Genomic DNA, 26,768 nt, shown 5'->3' with positions numbered 1-26,768 from the left:
CCCCCCTTTGTCCTTTATCGACATGATGGCAACCAACCTATATCTGTCCCCCTTTGTCCTTTATCGACATGATGGCAACCAACCTATATCTGTCCCCCTTTGTCCTTTATCGACATGATGGCAACCAACCTATATCTGCCCCCCTTTGTCCTTTATCGACATGATGGCAACCAATCTATATCTGTCCCCCTTTGTCCTTTATCGACATGATGGCAACCAACCTATATCTGCCCCCCTTTGTCCTTTATCGACATGATGGCAACCAACCTATATCTGTCCCCCTTTGTCCTTTATCGACATGATGGCAACCAATCTATATCTGTCCCCCTTTGTCCTTTATCGACATGATGGCAACCAACCTATATCTGCCCCCCTTTGTCCTTTATCGACATGATGGCAACCAACCTATATCTGCCCCCCTTTGTCCTTTATCGACATGATGGCAACCAACCTATATCTGTCCCCCTTTGTCCTTTATCGACATGATGGCAACCAACCTATATCTTTCCCCCTTTGTCCTTTATCGACATGATGGCAACCAACCTATATCTGTCCCCCTTTGTCCTTTATCGACATGATGGCAAACAACCTATATTTGTCCCCCTTTGTCCTTTATCGACATGATGGCAACCAACCTATATCTGTCCCCCTTTGTCCTTTATCGACATGATGGCAACCAAGCTATATCTGTCCCCCTTTGTCCTTTATCGACATATCTGTCCCCCTTTGTCCTTTATCGACATGATGGCAACCAACCTATATCTGTCCCCCTTTGTCCTTTATCGACATGATGGCAACCAACCTATATCTGTCCCCCTTTGTCCTTTATCGACATGATGGCAACCAACCTATATCTGTCCCCCTTTGTCCTTTATCGACATGATGGCAACCAACCTATATCTGTCCCCCTTTTTCCTTTATCGACATGATGGCAACCAACCTATATCTGTCCCCCTTTGTCCTTTATCGACATGATGGCAACCAACCTATATCTGCCCCCCTTTGTCCTTTATCGACATGATGGCAAACAACCTATATCTGTCCCCCTTTGTCCTTTATCGACATGATGGCAACCAATCTATATCTGTCCCCCTTTGTCCTTTATCGACATGATGGCAACCAAGCTATATCTGTCCCCCTTTGTCCTTTATCGACATGATGGCAACCAACCTATATCTGCCCCCCTTTGTCCTTTATCGACATGATGGCAACCAACCTATATCTGCCCCCCTTTGTCCTTTATCGACATGATGGCAACCAACCTATATCTGTCCCCCTTTGTCCTTTATCGACATGATGGCAACCAACCTATATCTGTCCCCCTTTGTCCTTTATCGACATGATGGCAACCAACCTATATCTGCCCCCCTTTGTCCTTTATCGACATGATGGCAACCAACCTATATCTGTCCCCCTTTGTCCTTTATCGACATGATGGCAACCAACCTATATCTGTCCCCCTTTGTCCTTTATCGACATGATGGCAACCAACCTATATCTGTCCCCCTTTGTCCTTTATCGACATGATGGCAACCAACCTATATCTGCCCCCCTTTGTCCTTTATCGACATAATGGCAACCAACCTATATCTGTCCCCCTTTGTCCTTTATCGACATGATGGCAACCAACCTATATCTGTCCCCCTTTGTCCTTTATCGACATGATGGCAACCAACCTATATCTGCCCCCCTTTGTCCTTTATTGACATGATGGCAACCAACCTATATCTGTCCCCCTTTGTCCTTTATCGACATGATGGCAACCAACCTATATCTGTCCCCCTTTGTCCTTTATCGACATGATGGCAACCAACCTATATCTGTCCCCCTTTGTCCTTTATCGACATGATGGCAACCAACCTATATCTGTCCCCCTTTGTCCTTTATCGACATGATGGCAACCAACCTATATCTGCCCCCCTTTGTCCTTTATTGACATGATGACAACCAATAGCTTTGAATTGTCCTTTTATATCATTTTTGATTGGACTTGGACTTCGGAAATTGCCTGATGTTCTCATGAGAAAAGTCGGCCGATTTCGTAATAATATCACCTGATCTTGATCTTGACAGCGTTGATAAAATTGTATTGCACAATATGCCATTCATTGATAATACGTCTGCTCTCATCACATGATGGTGAACCGGTTTATAATCAGTTTCTCTTTGTGGTCATGATGGATGGCCATGCTCTTCTTGAACGACCAATTTCCAATTAAAAGCATGACAAAGTAGTTCGGAATTATTGATTACGAAAATTATATATATTCGGCTTTAAGGCCGTCTGAAATTACTATGAAATCACTATGAACTGAGTGAAATGTTTCATTGTTCATTATAAACCTTGGAACTAGAAATCCCATTAAAGGCACTGTAAAACTAGTCAAACAATATTGGAAACGAGCTCTTTAGATCTCAGATTGTTTAAACGTTGAAGAATTTAATTTCCCCGTAATACAGTCCTGCTTCGTTTTCCTCCCTTGCATTGAAACCGTCATTTCGGGTCTTACTAAAGTGCTGACCAATTAACTGACAATATAGAGTTAGAGGGATACTGCTGACCAATTGCTGACCGTAAATATAAAGAAGGAAATTCTTACTCCTTAACTGAAAGTAGTAATTTTATGTTTCATTATGTACTATAAGTTCGTGAAACATTAATTTTATAATGAGATTTTATTTAAATATATTATGAAAGTTTTAGTTGCAAGCCACAAACAAACTGGCGCACTACATTCAAGCTCGATCATTATGGTCTTAACGAATATTCTCATTATCTCAGTTCCTGTTGGTCATATAAATTGACACCTTGCAATAGATATGTTACTAGATAACATGGCGTTTCGTTACCTTTGTAGGGATGAAAATTGAAAACATTTCTGTATTGATAAAAACAAACAATTGTTTTGTCAAACATGGCAACATTCTGTAGTACTGTATAATTATGGTTATGATATATCGTTCCTTGCAAATAGATGTACTGACTCGAGATTACCCAACAGCAATTAAACCAAAAACAGTCTCTATTACATGTCGAACATTCAAACCAATCGGACACTTGTGACAGGCAATTTGGAGCTAACATTCCCCGCTAGATTAGGCAAAGTAGATGGCATGGCAATAACGTATGGAAATACTCTAACCTAAACACGCAATACGGATACAGAGTGGTGGAGGGATGGATATATATATATGTTGCAATAATAATATTATGTAAATTGTTCCAAGTGTAGCACTTCTATTGCTATTATATTGTAAGTGTATAATTACCTATATAGTGGACCACGCCTTGTTAATCTAGATTTTCGTTTTCGAGTTAGGTTAACTACAAGAAGTGTGTGTGTTTTGCCTTACCACCCGTACAGATCAAATTCTTTTAGTAAGTTTTTTTTATATTATCGGGTTTGTCAAATTATGCTATTCTTGATGTATGAAATAATATTATGTTTTAGACATATACATTTTCTGCACATATGCAATTCAACTCTTAGGCAAAAAAAGAGATTTTGTTAGGGTTAAATCCTTTCCAAAAACAGGTAGGGTTGGTAGAATTTGTTTGTTTTTTTTTGTATTAGATTTTATATAAGAACGTTATTTTCATCATTGGAGAATGTTGTTAATGTAAGCTTCTGTATATAGCATTAAATCTTTAAACTAAAACAAGAGGGCCCTGAAGGCCCTGAATCGCTCACCTGATCCAATAAAGATCATCAACAATAACATTCTGATCAAGTTCCATGAACATATTGTCATAAATGTGGCCTCTGGAGTGTTAAAATACTTTTCCTATTATTTGACCTGGTGACCTAGTTTTTGACCGCACATGACCCAGATTTAAACTTGGCCTAGAGCTAATCAATATAAACATTCTGACTAAGTTTCATGGACATACAGTCATAAATTTGACCTGTAAGATTTTGACCGCACATGACCCAGATTTAAACTTGACTTAGAGATTATTTATATAAACATTCTGACCAAATTTCATAAAGAAACATTTATAAATGTGACCTCTAGAGTGTTAACAAGCTTTTCCTTAAATTTGACCTGGTGACCTAGTTTTTGACTGCACATGACCCAGATTCGAACTTTGCCTAGAGGTAATCAATATAAACATTCTGACCAAGAATCCCGATGATACAGTCATTAATGTGACCTCTAGAACAATTGACATAGATTTAAACTTGACTTAGAGATTACTAATACAAACATTCTGACCAACTGTCATTAAGATACAGTTATAAATGTGACCTCTAGAGTGTTAACAAGCTTTTCCTTAAATTTGACCTGGTGACCTAGTTTTTGACTGCACATGACCCAGATTCGAACTTGGCATAGAGCTAATTAATATGGACATTCTGACAAAGTTTCATGAACATACAGCCATAGATGTGACCTCTAGAGTGCTAACAAGCTTTTCCTATGATTTTACCTGGTGACCTAATTTTTGACCGCACATGACCCAGATTTAAACTTGACTTAAGGATTATTAATATAAACATTCTGACCAAGTTTCATGAAGATACAGTCATAAATGAGACCTCTAGAGTGTTAACAAGATTTTCCTTCAATTTAACCTGGTGACCTAGTTTTGCCAGCACATGACCCAGAAACGAACTTGGCCTAGAGAGTATTAATATTAACATTCTGACCAGGTTTCCTGAAGATACAGTCATAAATGTGACCTCTATAGTGTTAACAAGCTTTCCATTAATTTGACCTGGTGACCTAGTTTTTAACCCCAGATGACCCAATATCGAACTCATCTAAGATTTTATTGAGAGTAACATTCTGACCAAGTTTCATTAAGATAGTGCCCAAATTGTGACCTCTAGAGTGTTAACAGTCAAATTGTTGACGACGGAGGACGACGACAGACGAAGGACACAGGGCGATAACAATAGCTCACCTTGAGCACTTCGTACCAAAAGTAATGCAATTGTCTTAATTTACCAAATAGGATGAATAAATATCGAAAACAATGGTTCTAATACAGAAAACTGTGTTTACAATAGGTGATTGATTTTGAATAAGAGTGTCACTTTAAGTTAGGATCAAAAACTTAAGAAGCTTTTGTCCGCTTATCACCAAATTTAGACAATATGTCTATGGGCAGAATATCTTGATCAGGTTGATTATCTGCAACGTCGTCTGAGATATCCGAAGGTTATAACCCTCGAATAGGCAAAAACACCGGTATTTACGGTGTCCGCCCTCTAAATTTGGCTAGCATACAACTAATAAGCACCAAACTTGTCCTAAAAATAGGTCGGCTGTAATTTGCGACATTTGGCGCTCTTGTAACAGAATCGGCTATATTTGATACCTTTCCTTATTACTTAATATAACGCATGCACTAAACTGGACCTTGTTTTGAAAAAAAAAATCTAAATTAGTTACCGATTTACTTAGCACTTTTTTCTGTGTAAAAACAGAACATCAAATCATATTTTATACGCTAAAAAGCTCGTTATTAGAATATTGAAATATATTTATGAATCTGCTTTCGCTTTAATGCAATTTCATTGGTGTTAAATTTCACTATTTGTTTGAATGGTTTTTTTTAAGATATTACAATAGATGTTATATAACGCGCTAAGCTCTTACAAGTTGGAACAACTCGTGAAATGTAATAAAAAAACCCTCAACTGTTAAAAACTCTCCCTTTTTTGTAAAACAATACAGTCATTTGTTCAACTCATTCAACAAGTATTATTTGTAAAAAATGTATATACACCGATTGATGAACCTTAATGTGTTTTTACTCAGAGTTGATTTTTTCATGCCTTATTCCCTAATCGAGGTGTGGTACATGTACTAGCTTGATAACGATCTTATCAAGTTGAGCATGACTGATGATCAAGACATGTGAAACGTTGCATGTATATGCCCAGAAAATGTGAAGCAAAATGCATGTGAAGTCTCCTTTCTTCAGTTCGTCTCCAACGGTTATTTGGGTTCACAATGTTACATGCAGGGGAGTTCATCAATATTTTACACCGCCTACAGGAATGACATTATTAATGCCACTTCAGAAATCCAACAAGTTTTTGACGAGCATTAAAAAGGACTCCTTAACTGATGGCGTGTCGGCAGTTTTCTTCTATAATTTGTTGAATCGAGTCATTTTACTCACTTTAATGAATACAAAAGATACCGTCTCACCAAAGAAACTATCTTTAGTGTGTGTGTTTTTAAAATAAATTCATTGATAACCATTTTCTTGCCCATATTTACATCTCCACCAAAACAATTACACATGTAACTGTGCGTTGGATGTTCAAAACAAATCATCTATTTTTGCTCTATTTTATTATCTTACAAGTGTATTAACCAATACAAATTAAAATATATTAACCACTCAAAATGTTGGACAAGATATCAAATTATGTTACAGAAACTGTTCGGAAATATGTTACCTTTATTAATACATAACCGACTAAAGCTACGTTACAAAACTATTCATAAAATGTGCAAAGTCTGGAAAACTTTCAGTGTAGTAGGCAGAATCAATTCAACAGATACATTGAGAAATTTTCCAGCGTGGTTAAAGCTTACATGAGGTGTTGTCAGATGAAAACTGATCTTCAAAGATGTTACCTTCAGGATATTGTATAACTGACTAGTAAAACACTAAATTGATTCATAATTGTTGGCATGAATTTGGATCAATGAAGCAATCATCAAAACGATAAGTATATATGTGTGATTTGAAAATTGAACGCATACAATGTTTCTGTGGGGCTAAGGTCATTATGGTACGAAATTGCTACAGCTTCTATGTAATGTAAATACTAAAACAGAACGCGAATGAAGATCAGAACATCTGGCAAAGTGGTTGGAATGTTTTAGGACAGAATGAAAATGTCAATTTTCAGTGGTGTATGATTTTACAGAGCAGTGTAACACAAGCCAACATTTTGTGTCGAAAACAAAATTCATTACAAATATTTTATAAAATCTTGCAAGGTTAAAATCTATTAAAAGTTGGAATAAAAACGTGCACCTCAACAGTCACACAGTAGAGAAATAACGATAATTATCAATAATAGACAAGGGATATTTTCTATAACAAATCATGTGACAGACCGAAGCTATTCTAAATTAAACAATTGAAATGAAATCAGTGGGCATGTCAAAGTTGAGCGATGAAAATAGAATGAAACATAGTTTAACAAGCATTTCATTTAAAAAAATACAATATATACATCACTGAACAAATAATCCTGCCTATAGCCATGCCACATTTCTGAAGGATTTAAAACAATAAAATGAATCTTATGTTTAAATCCTTCCATTTAGCTCTTTATGTGATTTACAATTCATCTATCACAGTTAAGTATTATTTCAACCTTTTCATCCCCGATCCAATCTCTTAAGCAGGATGGCACCAATTAGTTTCTCACTCCGTTAATAGCCCAGGCTGAACCCCGGGACCTGGGATCGAACACAGCAATGTTCACAAGCCGTGCTTCGAGCTCAACGTTCCCTTTGAGATTCGATATGTTTTTGCCGTCTACAAAATAGCTACCATCTCTCTTGAAAAGTTTTCATTGACTGCATGATCTTGTATGAAAGTAAAGTGTCTAGATGCGTATTTGAATAGCTGTGCTCAGTATGGTATAAAGCACAGTGTGTACACGGATGGTAATTGTACACTAGACTCGCATGTTGCCGATGGTATTGCAACTAACACTCGCATGTTGCCGATGGTACTGCAACTAACACTCGCATGTTGCCGATGGTACTGCAACCTATTTCACCCCCATAGGTGATAGTTATGGACATATGGACTCGCAGAAATAAACACAGTCACTTTACTCAAGCCAATTGTATGCAATCTTGATAACATTCCATCTTTCATCATCATGTACTAGCAAATGGACAGCTCAGACAAAGTCAACACACAAAACCATTGCACTCTTGTAGAAACCAGTTACAAAATTAAAATTCAATAAATTGTTTGTGTATAAAACATGTTGTAATTCCCTATTGCCAAATCAACTCAAAATGTGACAATGAGAAAAGGCTTCCCAGTCTTCATTTTTGTGACAACTTGAATACAATTTTATTAAAATACTAAATAAGCTGTGCATTTTGTGCTGGGCACAGTGTCGGTTTTTCTTGTATATACCATCTGGGCCAGCACTATCCTTGTATGAAAGTCTTTTTTCTTGGACATTTGTAAATTTACATATCTGAAAAAATACAGGGAAAATAATTCAATAATATGTTAAAATTGAAAAGCAAAGGAATATGCCTTCAATAGGTATTTTTGTGTAAATTAATATATATTCTTCGTAATAGAACATGTGATGTTTATTCTTTATTAACAAAGGGTGTCAGTGACCAAGCCCTACTTAGATTTTGAATTGTATATTCTAAATTAGATTGGAGCATGATTTAAGCAAGCAGGGAACTAAATTGTGAAATCACATCTATCAAAATGTTAAACGGCATTTCATAACAATTTAGCGAGGTACTTTTTTAAGCAAACAGACTATTTCAAGGAGTGGAAAAATTAGTGATCTTCTAACCTTTTTTATGTATCAATCTACCCATTATCAATATTTCTAGACAATTGAAAGAAGTTCATATAAAGAGAATCTTTAGCTGCTTTTATCTCAATGCATGATTTTCATGCTTAAATGTTTGTAATCCTATACAGTACATTATGTAATCCTATACAGTACATTTTTCCTGCCTCACATACCTAAAACATAACGGCCATCAATAGTATGTTTCCCTTTCTACCCAGCCTCCTGGATTGTTTCTCAATATCAACTTCCTGCACTCATCGTAGATGAAGATAACAATGCTGAACGGCAATGCGACGAACCACCAGGTGGCACGCAGGTTCTGCATTCTCAATCCCTTCTCCAGTCCTGGACAATATGTCAAAAAGGCAGCCAGGGCAGTCTCGAAGAACAGACCAAAGGTAAGGTGATGGTTCCTGGAATGTAAACATGGACAGTTAAGATTTGTTCAAAAGGTTTTTATCTATTATTTTTAATGTAGTATAGAATTTCGTGACATTCAAGTCATTTTATTATATTACAGTAGGTGATAATTGTAAATAACATTCAGCAAAGTTGTATTAAATCAGACTCCATTTGCTATTTATCTGAATCATATAGGCATTTCGATTAACTATTGGATAATCATTTAAGTATATATCAGATCAATAAAGGGGAATTCAAACTCACTTCATTCCCTGCTGGAAGAGGGAGAGTTTCCTGGTCTTACAGATGATCAGATCGGCCCACTGCACAATCACAATGGACACAAAGAAAGCTGTGTGGCATGTGAACTCCAGGCGCTTCCTCTGGGCATATGTCTGAATTGCGAAAACAAACATATTGGAATGCTACACATTTCTAAATAAACACATGCAAAAGAAAAAACACCAACTCATATCTGTGTTTGTACTGAACAGTAGCTCTAGTGCTACAAAACCTGCATCTTGCAGGGCTTGATTAAAACAATACCAGATTCTACTTTTATATCAAAAGTCTTAAATATTCTTGAAATCATAAATGTTTGAGAAATAAATTTGAAGAATTATTATGGTTGTTTTAAAGAGAAGATGAAAATGCTTGAAATACGTAGCTTTATACATACCCATTCTTGGCCGTAAGAGTCCTGCACATCGTTGACACCACGCGAGTCCCACTGTTCACGAAGACCCAGCAGCTTTGTTGCCCAGAACCCGCTCTCTCCCATGATTACAAAGTATGTGAAGAAACCAGCTGAGGCCTGGATCATACCGATCTGTCCGTACGCCATACTGATCAATCTGAATAGGTGAATAGTGAAGGCTTTAGTATCATCCACATATAAACTTGTACAGCAATTCCAAGAGTGATAATTATACACTTAACAGCGGTTAAAATAAGTACAAGCCCAACATTGGTAAAATTCCCCCAGACTTGATCAGTTTCTAAATCTTTAATACAGAGCAGGGCTTTTTGAATATAAATTATTTTTGATACAAAGCACTAGTGTTAGAATTTAGGCCGAAACAACCAAAGTTTTTTTCATGAACATTTATCATTCCACAAGTTATTTCTTTAACACTATATTATGAAAAAGAAACAAGCCAAGTTGTAGTGTACTGGGAAAATGGTCGTACCTTTCATTTACAAGCTTGTCGTGGAGTGGGTCACGTGGCAGACGCTTCATGATGTCGTTTTCAGCCTGTTCATAAGCCAGAGAGATAGCCGGTACCATGTCAGTTCCCAAGTCAATACAGAGAATGGTGATAGTTCCCAGGGGCAGTGGAATGTCCATAAGAATGAAGAGCAAGAATGGTGAGATTTCTGGAATGTTGGATGTCAGGGTGTAGGCAATGGACTTCTTCAAGTTGTCAAAGATAAGACGGCCCTCCTCTACACCGGTAACAATGGAGGCAAAGTTGTCGTCAAGCAAGATCATGTCAGCGGCCTGTTTGCTCACGTCACTACCAGCGATTCCCATAGCAACACCTGAAATGTTGAAAGATTTTTTTTTAAAGATTTTTTTTAACTATTTCAAAAAAATTACTTTTCCTCAGTCAGACAAACGATTGGACCATAAATATTATTTAGCACTTGATCTTTCTAAGATCTTAATACCATTCATATCACAACTAATATTACAGATACTAGTCTATGATGAGAATTCTGAATGCCAGGACTATCAATGTAAACTAACCAATATCAGCCTTCTTAAGTGCAGGAGAGTCATTGACACCATCACCAGTGACGGCCACAATCTGTCCCTGTCGCTGGCATCCCTCAACAATGATGAGTTTCTGCTGGGGAGAGGTACGGGCAAACACGATCTCAGCATGGTTGTTCAGAATCTCATCTATCTGGAATGGGGTCATGTCCCTCAGGTCCATGCCATGGACAACGCACGCCTTGGCTTCTCTGTAAATAAAGGAGGCAATGTCATAAGTAATTTAAATTAGCTTGTTTGATCATCTACATTTCTTACAGTCAATGGATACCTGGTCTAAAGTGATCTTTGATAACAAACTTAAAACCTACGCTTCTTATCACTTGACTACTGCAATATTACAAATAATGCACCTGTTTCTTACACTTCATACTTTCGCTGTATTTATGTCAAGTGCTCTCATTATTCAATAGAACTCATTACTGAGAGTTAAATACATGAGTGATGTTGATAACTTACGATGGGTCAACCTCCTCAACGGGGATTCCTCTCTGGCTAGCAATATCGTCAACGGTTAGACTTCCCTCCGAGATGATACCAACACCCTTGGCAATGGCCTTGGCTGTGATGGGGTGGTCACCTGTTACCATAATAACCTGAGCAAGAAATGAAGGGGAAATATTACAAGTATGTACAGCATTGTAAAAATTGTGTTTAAATGACAAGAAATCAGTGTATCAATCATTTCAACTTGGCTACTAAATCTGTATTTGCTTTCAGAATTTTCAGGACAACTATATAAACAGTTCAGGGTGCAATCCAGGTTTCTAGTAATAGGCATGTTTAAGCTATTTGTTTATTATTTCCCGCTTCCTACCTTGATACCAGCACTCCTGCATTTTCCGACAGCGTCAGGTACAGCGGCTCTTGGAGGGTCAATCAGGGCCATGAGTCCAATAAAGCGCAAGCCGTTAAGTGGGAAGTTGGGATCTTCAGAGTCATACTGGTAGCCTGGTGGGTACTGCTCAGTGGGCAGGACATAGTCACAGAATCCTGAAGTAAAGCATGGTTCCTTTTAAGATAAGCCTAAATTTTCTTCATATGGACCACATATTTAGCATCTATTCCATTTGTCATTTCACCAGTGTGGACTGTGCATATGTTCTAGATACAAATGAACACTGAACTTAGATTTTAAGATAACAAATCAATGGCTACAAAGAAATCAAGCTTTAGAAAACATAAAAAAAAACAATTGTTGACTGAATAATTTTGCATACCAAGCACACGCTCTCCGAGCCCTCCAAGCTCCATGTATGCGATGTTGAATGCAGTCTTGAATGGTTCATCAAGGGGATACTCGCTGCCATCCTTCATATATGTGGAACACATGTCAAGGACCCTCTCTGGGGCTCCCTTCATCACCAACACACAGCGAGGGTCGTTGGGGTCCTCAGTCTCATGGATAGACACCTTGGAATGAGAAACAGGTGTTTTAATATTTATTTATACCTTCAACTTACAGATAAAATAAAAATCATTCAAGTCTGTCAATTATTTTTTTCTGACCAATTTCGACCAAATCTTTTGCTTAAACATCTATTTTTTCCATAAAGATGAAATTATGTTGATTTGAGAGGGTTTGTTGAAGAGTTGGCCTATACTTAAAGAAACAACTGAATCACTGTTGTTGTTTAATCTTTTCTGGCTTATACTTAACGAAACAAACTGAATCACTGTTGTTGTTTTTTAATCTTTTCTGTCTACTTTTTTCCCCATAACTTCTTGGACATTTTTATGCAAAATTGGAATTACGTTTTTAATCAAAATAACCATTCTTCCAAATTAGAATAACATTAAGAGTAAAAAAATTCAGAAACCAGACTCCAAACAGTAAGTAGCAATTACTCACCTGGTATTTGTTGGATGAGTTGAATGGAATCTCGCAGACCTTCCTGTTTCTCTTCCTGAAGTCGGTCACATGGCCAATGGACAGCTCAACACATTTGAGCAGTGCAGACTCTGATGCATCACCGTTACATTCCCTAAAAAAGTAACAGGTTCTTGTGTCTTGTTGTCATTTAATATCAGGTTGATATTTTGTTCTTGTTACAAAAACTAATACTTAAAGCTTCATAAAGACTGTCGGCAGCACTCTCAAAGAAAACATCAACTTGATTATCTATATGAACAAGTTGGGACAATGTTTCAAAACAAAATGTTCAGGCCAGAACTGGCTATGTCATCTTCCAGTTAGTCTAACACACTTGTGAACATCTTGTAACACCTTACCTCTTGAGGACAGGGACATTTTCCTGGTCTGCCTTGAACTCTGCCCTATTACACAACATGGCACAGCGAGAGAGAGCCAGCCACGAGGGGTCAGAACGGCCATAGGTAGAGTCTGTAACAAAGAGATCATAATTATCCTCCATATATGTACCTCTGGATGTGTGGGCCTACTGACATTTAAATTAAAACGTACTTAAGATTAAATTACCTTTTATTCAAGACATAGTTCAAACAAAATAACATTTCATAAATTATAAGAAAAATACCTTTCTACAGGCAATTTTAATAATGCATGTTTAAACAGTCTGGGTCAAGTTAAAAGATACTGGGAACCAATTTAAAAATTATGTACTGAATTTAAAGTCCAATATCCATCATGGGCATGATCATGCACAGAAATGTGCCCTTGCAATGGGCAGTTTTGATAACTTTACAATATAAGTAATTTATGTTTTATACACAATCTTTATACCATTCGAGGTCTGTATTTTTGAGGCCAATTTTGAGACTTCAATGTTGAGGTCTGTTTTTGTTACCAGTCAATCACCCAACATGTTAAAATACCCAAATTCCTTAGCTTGCATAATTTCATTCTGTAAAATGATGCAATTTTCAATCTCTTTCTAAATTCAAGCACTTCTTTTTGAAGATTTGGAAATGTTTACTTCTCAAGAACCATTTTCTTTAATCAATGGAAAATAACAAAATTGATTTCAGCATACTAAGCTTTCATTTGTAAAGCTAAATGTAAATAATGAATACTGCTGAATATGAAGTGCTTATTGTAAAAGAATTTCTTCAAATTGCAGTGCAAATAATTTCTTGGAGTGCAGTTTAATAGTGAAAAGTCAACATGATTTATAACTAATATAATGAATGTGAACAATGGTGATATTTGGAGTTCACAAGATAAATATGAGGTGTATATTTAAGACACTTAACTAAATTAAGTGCAAATAAAAATATATTTTATATTCATGTCTTACCACTCACTATAGACAACACAGAAAAACAAAACATTAGTTGATTAAAACATGTAACAAATACAGGCATATGTGTTTAGAGTGTATTAATTACTATTAGGAGTAAGACTGAGAATTCTTAATAAAACCCTTCCCAAATCGATTTTGTATAATAATGATAGTAAGGCTTAAACATTCAGACCACAGATGAAATAGACAGATGACTATTTATTAAACTTGTCCATACTCACATAACAAATATGAAAAATAATTTTCATCTGGCACCTTTTCGTGAAGCAGACGTGCAGGGATGTTAATAATTGTGGCTTAATAGACAAAACAGAATCAAGAAACCTACTAGATTGGTCATCGCTGGTGTCAGCTTCCACAATCCTTCCATCAAACCACATGTGGGCGACAGTCATTCTGTTCTGTGTGAGGGTGCCGGTCTTGTCAGAGCAGATGGTTGAGGTAGAGCCGAGTGTCTCCACAGCTTCCAAGTTCTTCACCAGGCAGTTCTTCTTTGCCATTCGCTTAGCGGTCAGGGTCAGACACACCTGAGATGAAAATGGGTTTAGTTAATTCCAGAATACCTTCATGTGTGGGATGACATTTTGCTCAAGTATTTCAAAAAGGTTTTTCTAAGGTGGTGAAAACACTTACTGTGACAGTAGCCAGGAGACCTTCAGGTACGTTGGCGACAATGATACCTATCAAGAAGATGACAGCGTCAAGCCAGAAGTAGCCAAGGATGAAGGCAATAATGAAGAAGGAAACTCCAAGGAAGACAGCAACACCGGTGATCAAGTGGATGAAATGGGCAATTTCCTTGGCAATGGGCGTGTCACCAACTTCAAGTCCAGAGGCCAGGTTAGCAATTCTGCCCATCACAGTGCGGTCACCAGTCCTGATAACAATACCACGGCATGTTCCTGTAACACAAAAAACATTACCATAAATTCTCTTAAAATTCCACAAAGAAAGAAAAATAGTTTGGAAACTAGGCTATATCCTTTATATGAAACACATTTAAATAGTTAACTTTAAACTACAGACATTTCATAAGGATAATATACACACAATTTGCAGCAGTAAAGTACCTTCAACAGCATTTGTCGAGAAGAAAGCGAGATTCTTGGTTTCCAGTGGATTTTCGTGTGTGAACTCACTGCCTCTTGAACAGGGCTCAGATTCTCCTGTGAGGGAGGAGTTGTCAACCTGTAAGAGAATGACATGTAGAATTTTTGGTGAACACATCAGTTTTATAGTTTATGATAACATCACTTAACATAAAACATTTCTTAACCTGCTGGCGCATCGAGTTGTGATCTTGACAGGACGAGGGCAAGTAACACCAATTCGGAAGTGTGTTATTTCATGTTACTTTTTATGTTGAAATTGTTCGGTTGTGATATTTTGACATAGGCTATGAAAAATTTCAAGCTCAAAGTCTTATTGGTGATGATTCTGATACTTAAAATTTGCACACTGGTGTCTGGGTTTTAATCATGGAATTTTTACCAGCTGCTAGATTTTGCTGTCAAAAAAGTGTCAATTCATCGAGCTGTAAAAGACATCAAATTAGCTTAAACCCACAAAATTGAGTTCTGTTTACATTAGGGCTTGAGGATTGCAACTCAAATTTAATGGCTAATAAAACTGATCACGCAATTCTTTACATATTTGTCATGATCAGAAAATATGAAAATGTTTCCAAATGAATTAAAACTATAATAATAATGAATGTTCAAGTTCTTTGAAAGACAGGGTTTGGACCCCTTACCTTGAATCCATGGGACGATATAACTCTGACGTCAGCGGGAAGCCTGTCTCCGAACTTTACGTCAACAATGTCACCAACAACCATCTCTGAAGCCTTGATGTCCTTACTAATGCCATTACGGATCACAATACCGTACTAAAAAGGGTTAAATAATTAGTTATTTTTTATTACCAAGTTACCAGTAAAAAAACTTAAAGTTAGGATTAAGCAGAATCTCGAGCAATAATAACCCAGGTACCAGACTTCTCGAGCAATAATAACCCAGGTACCAGACTATCATATATATATGTGTCCTTTAGTATATTCCTTTCTATTAATGTTTTGTCTTAAAAGAGACGGGTTCATTCCTTAATTTCTTTCTTGGCTTCGTACCTGAGGGACCATGTTCTTGAATGAGTCCATGATTCTGGAGGATTTGGCTTCCTGGTAGTAGGAGAAACAGCCTGTCACAACCACCACAGCTGTCAGCACAACGCCAAGATACAACTGAAGTACAAAACAGATGGTGAAAAAAATACAAGACAAAGGGGACTGTTCCAACATCATGATTTCTATCCAAAAAACCAACACATTTCTTCACTTAAAAACACCAATTTGAAAAGACAATACAGAGAAAAACTGAAGTAATGATGGCATATATTGTCAATAGGGACATGTTCCCTTTAAAAAATGGCCAAGGACAGATAGGCTTATTGGCTTTATTTTAAGTAAGGCAAAACAGTTTACATACGTTATCACCAGGGACATGTTCCATAGCAGAAGCCTGGATACTGTAGGCAATGAAACACAGGATGGCTCCAAGCCACAGCAACAAGGCAAAACCACCAAATAGCTGCTTGCAGAACTTGAGCCATTCTGGGGTCGTCTTTGGGGGCGTCAGCTCATTGGGACCATCTCTTTCTAGGACTTGAGCAGCCATTTCTGGTGTAAGACCCATGTTGGGGTCAGTGTTAAGTCTGCTGTAGAGCTCGGTGATTGGAATCTTGTGCTCGTCCATGGTCAGCTCCTGTTTGAGCTCGTCCATGTCGGCCTTGCCCTTCTTCTTGCCTTTCTTTTTGCCACCCTCATCCCCCGGTGTGACTGCATACCGGTAACTGTCCTGCCGGGGTCCCTAAAATATAACAATAGTTTTAAATCAATTGGATTTAAATAAACAAGTCAACATCAGTGATTTTTTTTGGTGCAATTTACTGCCTTCTAAAGGCTGTTTTCCCTTGTGAAATAATGTCCATTTTTCCCAAAAATTTACAATTCTTTTCCCAATTTGATAAATGCAGATTATTTTGATGAATAAAAAAGCAATGAATTTCTTAAAAAAATAAATAAACTCTTGACAAGACTAGCTCTTTCACTGCATAATGTATTTATAAAAGGGTAAAAACATTTATATTTGCCATTAAATTTGCTATTTTGTTCTGATTTTGTGATTTTCCCAATCTCAATTTTTTTCCCCAATTTGCAAGGCACAGGCAGTAAAAATATAAAAAAACACACACACTGAACTTACAGATCAACATTAGCTGTATATATCAGTTTTCGGAAAAAAAAACTTCATTGGCATTAAAAAGAGAGTAGATGATTGTTACAATACATCTTTAAAACTTTAAAACATTCAAAATCGTTTTGCCCAATAATCTCAATAAGAACTAGCACCTTAACTCAATGGACAGTTCAAATGGCAATAAGGCCAGTTTAAATTTGTAAAAATTAATGAATTTTAAGTAGTTGTAGCTGGTCAGTTACCTTACTATTTGGAACGGTCACCAAAAACTCATTAAGACCCTTATAATCCACCAAAGCCCATGTTTCATTGTGACCATATTAATTATTTGGCATATAACTTTTTGTCAAGAAACTGTTATTTACATGTTTACCACAATAAACAACTCGGTCCAAATCTTCAAATTTCTTTAACTGGTGGGCATGCCTTTCACTGTTAAATAGCTAGAATTCTCGATTCAAACAGTTTGCCAAAAAATGATGCAAAGCACAAAGACATTGTAAATGCTAATTCTGGATTAAATTAGCAGTTTATAAAAAAAATTCATGCCAAGCACCAAGATTTGGGGAATGCCCATTTGAATTCTAATATAGTAGACTGTTTAATGGTCTCTGCTGATTCTGTTTCATCGTATCAGTTAATTAATTGTAAATATTGGAGACCACAAACTGATTCAAAATTATCCAGTGGTATTATCTAACAGTACGTTTTTTAAAAAGGAGGATTTTCTTTAGGATTAAAAAAAAATCAAAAAAGTTGAGAAATATCAAATGAGTGGATTTAAAAACTGTTGTTGAGAGACAAATTATTTTTTATTTCATTCATTTTATCTTTTGTTCATCACTTTGATTATTTTGGCAGTTGACAGGTATAAAAATAAAACATTATTTAAAGAAATGTCAACTATGTAAGACAGGACAAGTCCCTTCTCAAAGCAACTTCAAATGACATTTTTATGTTAGCATAATCAACAATGTCAACAATTGCAGACTGCAAATGTCAGATAACACTTATTTAGCCCAGTGTAAGGAGCACAGAGAGCCCCAGGTGGGACAACACTATCCAGGGGTGATAGAAGGTTATGTAATATCAGCCTTTGTGATGTAAGATTGTGACAGCATCAGCCTTTGTGATATAAGATTATGTAAGATAATGTAACATTTTTGACAGTTGTTGCAACTGCACAATGCCTGTGCCACTGGACTGTGACCTTAAAATGAAGGATTAAGTTTGTCAAACTAATCTGTTTAATTCTTCAGTTACATCATCCTATAAGAGTATTCATCCAAATAAAATATTATTGATAAAATGTATTGCAACTCTTACATTTTTTGTTCAATAATCATTGACAAAAGCAAAAAAGTTGAAGGTCATATGTCCATTGTTTTGACACAACTTTCAATGCATTTGTACAGATAATGTAGCTTATCTTATTAATTTCCTATCATTTCCTCAAAATCTAGTTTATTATTGCAATTGTATGTATTGTCACAGAATGATACATGCTTTAAAAATATAAAGACAGTATACCCTTTTGCAAATTTTACTGCTTGATTAACTTTAATCTTATTTCAAAAATCAATCAGCAAGTAAAACAATCATATATTTAAGTGTTTGATTTTTTTTCTGAAATGGAAAATAGGGAAATTACCTTCAATTATATGATAAACAGTACATTGAAATATAGGTTACAAGAGTAATTCATTATAGCAAGTTGCAACATTTTTTTTTCTTTCCCAGGCAAAGAAGTGTCAGGCTACAACATACTAACTTGTTCTCACAACTAAGAGATAACTCGGGTGTGAGAACAAATTTATATGTTGCGGTCGCTACAACAAAGTTTTGTCCAAATAATTGTACGTTGGCGGATTTTTTTTAGATTTTTGATATGGCAAATCCTTCACGTACAAATTGTTTAGTATCAAAAGTGGGTAGTTGTTCCAATCAGGATTCCGGGTTAAAGCATATAGCGTCTATAAAATATCATAAAAACAAGAAATATTATTTTATATTAGTTCCGTAAAAAAATAAAATAAATATCCAACTTATAATTATGAGTTTGACGGCTTTTTTTTCCATTTCATTCTGTCAAAACATAACGATATATACATGAATGGCACCTGCAAGGCTTTAGGGCACAGTTTTAAATCGCTCAGAACATTTCAGCCATGGCCGAGTTGTTAAGATTGTATAACAAGGTCGATCTCGAAGCTTTGTCAGAGGAGGCCGAGCTATTACGATTGTATCGAGTTGTTCCCCTTCGCATAATTGTTGTCAGTGTCAGTCAACTTTCGTTTTATTGGAAAGGTAAACAACTTGTTTTAATGCACTAAATGCTTGTTTAGTGCAAAATAACATTTCACTTACATGGTAAAATATGAATATAACTCTTTATGATCAATTTCAACCATAAAATACTTTACTTAAAACAATTTCAATATTTTTAAAACACCCCAGTTTTTTGCACATTCCCGTTTAGACGTTAGGGATTGGAAGAATTCCGTATAACACGTCTATTATTTTAGACTACAACAAAGTTCTGAACATTTTTTCTATATTATTTAAATAATTTAAAAAATATATATCGTTAAAAGTATGTTTTGGACATTAAATAAATGAAAATGTTCACAATATTATTAAGATAATTGATATGAAAAGTGAGATACTTCACTAAGGATAATGACACAAGATGCTTAAAGAATACCTGCACAGTGCAATTTCAGAAAAAAATGGATCTGGAAATTGATTTATCGTAAAAAAAAATGGCCATTAACATATATTATTATCAGCCTACTATAATGTTATAACGATTTTACCAAATATATACTCTTGAGACAATTCTATACATTTCTTCCAACGAACGACATAGCGTCAGTCATCCATCTCATTTTTATTCCATTCGACCTTGCGTGTTTCAATGTCAAAAAACAAATATTCAAGTCTAGCGGATCTTCAAAAGCAAAGCCGATTTTCCGAGCACAACACGTTTAAATATAAAAAAAAGAATGAGTACTGACAACAACTTATATGTCTTAAACGTATACTTGAACTGGTATCTCATATTTTTCCGTTGGAAAAATACAGCCGGCAGGCCGCCATCTTTAATCATGAAAACATTTAATTTAAACCGAAATATTTCACTTGCAGTAATAAATAAAGCGTCAAATTCTCAAACTAAAATATATGCGATAAATCCGTGGTAATTGTATTTTAAATCGTATGAATTATTTCGTGAAATAAATGAATTACCTGTTGGGACGTTTTCACCTTGCTGGACGCCATGTTCTACACCAGTGATCGTAAAAGAGGTCGTGACGTATGTAGACTCTCTCCAGCTGTCAATCAGCTGACGTCACGCGCACCTTGCAACAAAATAAGTTGAAATTTACTAATTTTATCCGTTGAATTGCTGTAATATTGCTTTAAATGAAAACAGCGAGTTGCATACTTTACGAAATAACGTTTCAAACTAATTCATATATAACATACCTTCGAATTTCGAAATACAAGTTGACACAAATTTTCAGTGGAAGCCCCGCCCCAAGTTACCGGTCGATGATTTCGCAATGTGTCGAGAGGGGGCTGCTTCAAAAAGAAGGAAATTTTGCAACATACGGTGTTTTATACCTACATGTACATGTGAAGATTGTTATGCCTGTCAGCCTGACAGCGGCCATATATTAATGCAATTGTTTCAAGTATAGTAACAACCGGTGCTTCTTCTTTATACCAATACCGTATTATCTCTAATACTTTGCCTACTATTAGATATATGGAAATATATTGGTGTACATAATTTTATATCTCTTATTCATTAAATTGATTAAAGAAAATGATTATGAGACCATAACTTATACATATTAACGAACTTTTTAAAACAAGCGGATCAGTTTATAGACAAAATGCATGACAGTGATTTTTGTAGAAAGGCCGCGTGAACGGCAATGTTGCCGGGTTACTTGGATGCCTATATAGATGATTAATAAAAATAAGTAATAAAATAAGATTAAGATCATTATTCTTAAGGTTTGGGTATTTATTATGCTTCTATCAATTTTGTTATGTGACGCTTGAAACCCAGTATAGCCTAATATTAGTCAGATATTTGGCATCCGAGCAAATACATCGGAAACTTAATTACATTCTAACGTTCGAGTGAATAATTTGAAGAACAAAAGACCGAACGCTTGTGTCGAACATAGTCATACAATCTACAAAAGTCGATTTTAAAGCTGCACTCTCACAGATTGAACGTTTTGACAACTTGTTTTAATTTTTGTCTTGGAACGAGCCAATTTATGCGAAAATGAATGGGGACCATGTATATAAGACTGCTGACAAAAAAAAGATCGCTGATTTTTATAATTAAGTTCAAAATTGATGTTTTATGCATTTTTCTTAAACCGTTAGTAAAACATTATTTTTCGAACGGAAATATGAAAATCTACGATCTGATCTATTGTCAGCAATCTTTTATCATTGGTTTGCAGATATTTACGCAAAAATTTGCTCTTTCCAATACAAAAGATAAAAAAGTTGTAAAAACGGTGTATCTGTGAGAGTGCAGCTTTAAGTCGCTAATCCTATCATTTATGTGTTAAGCTATTTTTACGAATGTGCGGTCTGTTTGTGGTATTATTAAATGCGTTTTATCTTTTGGCGGCCCTTATACTTTGTGGGGTTTACCTTATAAAGAATTGCTGATTACTGGGCTCGTTTTAAATAGTCTTTGTTTCATGGACAGGTTGCTGGAGGAAAAAAGGTCACCGAATGACACTAATATGAAATGCAACAGACATCTCTAGAAAAAAAAATCGAACATGTCACAGTTATCAGTTTCGGTATCTGAAATACAGACGTGAGTTCAAATTATTTTTCGGTATAAATACTTATTTTGTGTTGACCAACTTCCGCCCGTGATGTTTTGAACATTCAGAATTATGCTTAGATCGAACATTGGTCATGATCATTTTGAAACATTTACTGATGTACGGACCTAAAACCCACAGAAATAGCCGTCGTATACTCTAAAAGAGTATTCTACATAAGTGATGTGCCGGGGTCGACATTCGGCGAAAATATCTAATACTTGAATCAGTTAGGTTGGGAAATCATGAAATAAAGTCATTGTGTTACGCCTTATCATTAGAAATCTTAGTGAATATCATGAGTGTGCAACATTTTCGATTAAAACGTTCCGAATAACTTCAGTTCTAAATCATGAATACGAGATTTAATCTAGTAAACTTAATTCGCTACAAAAATAAATTCTGTCTTCCCAAAATATCACAGAGCGTAGCCTGAAGGCTCACTTGACCTAAACTTGTCACGGCAATGACAATAAATTGTAGCTTTCACCGATGTTGTAAATCATCGCATACATACAGGTGCGTATCCCGACCGAATGTCCGGGTTTATGTAAATTCGACTCTAACGAAATTGATGGATAGTATGAACTTGTTGAAAAATGGTTAGGAAATAGGTTTTTGATATCTATAGGAAGAACTTTTATGATATAAAGTTCAAATTGGTTTACAGTTATATTGTAAATAAAATTAAATACGTCATGGAATGAAAATTTGGTGCTGCATTTCTTATTATAACTGATGATATCATTGTAATACCCTGACCCCCTACCACATAATTTCGTGACGACAAGTTACAATTATATTAAAAATACGAGAAGTAGATAGTCATATGCCGACATGCATCGCTATGAACAAAAACACAAAAAGTACACCCATGACAAAATGCGAAGCATGAGCGTTATGTTCTAAATAAAAACAACAACAAAAATAAAACAATCTGTTCAGTTCTGATCTATTTTATTCTGTTCATTAAAAGGACGCTGGTTTAATAATCTGTATATGTCGTCAATGAATAATAGGATGTAGTTGTATAATTCATTAACATTTTGCTGAACTCATCTACCAGGTGACCAGACGGAGAGAGGCTCATCGGATTCGTGTTATTTTAATCTGATGCCACATTTGCACAGTTTTATCCTCAAGTTAATGGCACGTGTCTATGCTCTATACCACGGATGTCCGTGTCTTCATATCTACCCGATCACCAATAATTTAACATGCGTTTGATGTAGATCCTATTCAAGCTGTTGCATACATTGTAACCCGAACTAGTAAATAAAAAGAGTTTTGGAGTGGAGTTGAGTTGACTACATTTATTGTGAATACACCAGACCCCAATTTCGCAAAAAAATGGTTAAGCAGTACCTTATAACAGGATCAAGCTCAACACACTATTTTTGATTTGGTATAAATTATATAATATTCTCTTTTTAAAGAGTTTTGAGCCTTTTAAAGAAAATTATGTTTGTGATGAATAATGCTCGCCATTTGTTGTTTCATTAAATCATATTTATGTTAGTAATATTGCTAAATTCAATTACGGTAAGTTACGCTTATTTTTTTCGAGAAATTGAGGGCTGTCCTTAGTAATTCATGTATGCACGTGTTCAGTTAAGAGAGAGCATGATAAATAGAACCCCGTTGCTTCCTGGTTACATGAAGTATTGTAACTGGTCGTGAACTATATTCAAGAAGTACGCTACGCCCGTGTCTACCATGAATGTGCTTTGTAGGTGACATTGGTGGCTACAGCCTTATAAGGACAAGCGCTCGTTCGTGGGATGTTCACGTGAAACAGAGATGTGACTTGAATATGAGGCTGCCTAATTAAGGTGACGGACCAACAATTGGCAAACATGGGCTGTCAAAGTGCAGACACAACTTAAGCGGTATATACCAGTATATATTTAATGCTACAGGAAATAGCAGTCGCTGACGTGCATTGTAACGCTAAGCTCTAACCATCATGTCGTATTGTGAAGATTGAATACATTATGCGGTTGATCCTGTTTAGTTCAGACATTTTACTTCAAAGTTGCGGTTTGAAAACGTAGAACATGTATCTTTAAGTTTCGAACATTTATTTGTTCAAAAATGTCTAAAAACAACTGTCTCTGAATTAGAATCTATAACATAGCTGTTAACAACAAAACTCAGTCGTTTGTTGTTCATGATAGGTATTTTAATTTTCAGTATAACCAGCATATCACGTGTATGACAACATACACATCCTTCATTCTTCATTGATTTCATTTTGCGGTTTGTAAGAAGGTTTCTGCAGTATATGTATATTTTTTCTAAGTACTTATTGAAATTCGTGAACATACATTTTTTTGCTATTCACTACGCTTCCGTGAAAGGTTCTTGTTCATGCAAGAAAGCTGTTTTCTTTATTTAGATCATAGTTTTTGTTTGGTAAAGACTCGCGCCATAAACGGGTTATTTGCTGCAATTTTTCATCATGAGAGGGAACTATCATGACTATGATTATGGGCCTATTCTAAGTTCATATATTATCAGTACTAAGATTTTAAAGCTTCTGTGTTTGAGTAAGACTTTATCAAGATCAAGATTAGGTACTTAATTATTTATGACAATTGCAAACCAAGTCGTGACAATCGAAAAAGAGATGCCGGTACACATTTCTTCATAAAATATAGGCTTTGACAAGACTGTGTAAAAAGGTGAAACATGTCTATACAATCGTATAAGACCTCCACATTGTCAGTTAACAAATTTGTCAGTTAACAAATCTGTAATTAAAATCACCAATTAGCATCACATGAACGAGTTTGGTCATCAGTTTTAATCAACCGTGGGTCTGAGACTTTCAAATTGGGTTTGTCTGATAGTTAAGGAAGTCCATAAAGACATGATAATACTAGAATAGACCCCCGATATAAAGAGTAGACGAGTCCTTTGTAAAGCACCGATAGGCGGTACACTGGACAACTTTCTGGGTTTCTGTATCTGTTCAAATATGTAGAAGGGTCACTTCTGGCATATGTATCTACGGGGGAGGGGTTCTACATGTAGTAGCGCAGCCTCCGTCGGACTGTAGATGCGCGCACAACACTGTCTTCCAGTTGGTTCCACGAACAATGAATGTGTATCTGTGTATTTCTTTTTGCTTTTATGCAGTGTTTGTTTGATTGTTTAGTCAGGTAAAGATCAGGGTCCACTGCCGGCACCATATACCCCCTGCGATATTGTAGAGCGTCATCAGTTTGTTGAATATACAGCGGTCTTGGATAGAGTTCCAGTGTGCTAAGCATTTCTGCCACACATCCTTCTTTCTTTCTCTTGTAGTTCTTTAGGATGAAGCGAGCACCTATGCGTTTTTTTTCCAGTTTATCTATATAATTTTATTCAAGTATGGGTCCCATAAAGTTGAACCGTAGTCTAATTGAGATCGTACGAGTGCGATGAAGGCGGTTTTTCCGCCATTCTAGTGGTCATTATTTCAAGTTCCGTCGGAGGAATCCAAGTGAAGTTTGCCTTTTTGCAGATTTTTGCTATGTGATTCGACCATGTTAAGACATTTGATATAAGTACTCCTAGGTAAGGGTTTGAGTTCACGTGTTTCAGTATTGTATCAGTATTGTATTGTCGAGTTCATAAAAGTGGGTTGATTCACTTTGATATTTTAAATAAAACTGTTACACTCTTTTTGCATTGAATTTCATGCCCCATATAGAAACCCAGTGCCAGACAAATCTTTCTGAAGTTTATGTGATCTGAGGTGTTCTTTATCTGTCGATACAGCAAACAATCATTAATAAAGATTCGAACCTGTGAGTTGACACTTATTGGTAGGTCATTTATATGGCAGAAAAACATCAAAGGACCTAGGACTGTTACTTGTGGTATTCCGGAGGCTACGTGTATGCTCCTTGAGTTTTCACCTTCCACAACTACATTCATGGACCGGTCTTTGAAGGAAGATGACAACCACGCCAGGAGATGGCCTTTTATCCCGCAATGCGACATCTTCTGCAGTAAGCGAGCATGGGGTACAAAATCGAAAGCCTTGCTAAAATCTGGGAGTAGGATTTGGTGCCAGCTTAAAGGAGGGTACCCAGCAACTTTTTTTCGGTAGAGAATCCAGATCTTAAAGCATGGTTAAGTGATGTCAATGACATTATGTTTTGAAAGTATTTCAATCGGTAGCGCCACTGATAATGTGTTTGATAATAGTTTACAGGTTACAGATGTTAGTTCTCATCCGCAGTGTATATGTTTGTCGTCCTTCTTGAACACAGGTGTGATATTAAAAACAAAGTTGTTTTAACCAGTTCTGTACGGAATAGTCAATATTTCCTAGTTCTACGCTCTTATACCAATCGCGAGGAAAAAATAAGGGCTTACTGGTGCTAATGTTTAACATATTTCGTCTCACCTCTGTACAGATAATCGGAAGCCGGATATCCGTAATAATTAACATTGATATTCCTTTTGTGTAAAGATATTTACGCCATTAAGAGCCCCAGATATGAAGTAATGAATGTATCTATATAAAACATGGAACAATTTCTTTGAATTTGACAGTAACCGGTAGAGCTTATTTAAGTGTAGGGGTAGTCTGTAACGGATAAGTTTACTATTGGTCAGTCTTATCTCTAATTAATACATACACATGTATAACAAGCGTAAATTATGAATGATAAACCTTTATCTACTTACTAAATAATGCATTCATGAAA

General features: G+C 36.0%; 1 protein-coding gene across 1 annotated transcript; it reads right to left on the bottom strand.

The window, feature by feature from the left end:
* Positions 1-6,295: 6,295 nt before the first annotated feature.
* LOC128234148 (sodium/potassium-transporting ATPase subunit alpha-like) lies at positions 6,296-20,818 on the bottom strand. Its single transcript, XM_052948187.1, has 19 exons — positions 20,687-20,818; positions 20,447-20,559; positions 16,427-16,807; positions 16,069-16,182; positions 15,697-15,831; positions 15,014-15,131; positions 14,577-14,845; positions 14,272-14,470; positions 12,952-13,063; positions 12,572-12,704; positions 11,940-12,132; positions 11,537-11,712; positions 11,179-11,315; positions 10,693-10,910; positions 10,133-10,484; positions 9,622-9,796; positions 9,207-9,337; positions 8,714-8,953; positions 6,296-8,198 (listed from the first exon to the last, which is right to left on the bottom strand). Exons 2-18 carry the CDS (start codon positions 20,477-20,479, stop codon positions 8,731-8,733), a joined length of 3,099 nt encoding a protein of 1,032 aa, XP_052804147.1. The 5' UTR covers positions 20,480-20,559; positions 20,687-20,818; the 3' UTR covers positions 6,296-8,198; positions 8,714-8,730.
* Between the last annotated feature and the right edge of the window lie 5,950 nt (positions 20,819-26,768).

Source organism: Mya arenaria, chromosome 5 (genome assembly GCF_026914265.1).
Source record: "Mya arenaria isolate MELC-2E11 chromosome 5, ASM2691426v1".
NCBI lineage: Eukaryota > Metazoa > Mollusca > Bivalvia > Myida > Myidae > Mya > Mya arenaria.
The sequence above is the reverse complement of the archived record's forward strand: the minus strand, read 5'-3'. Positions and strand labels throughout refer to the sequence as shown.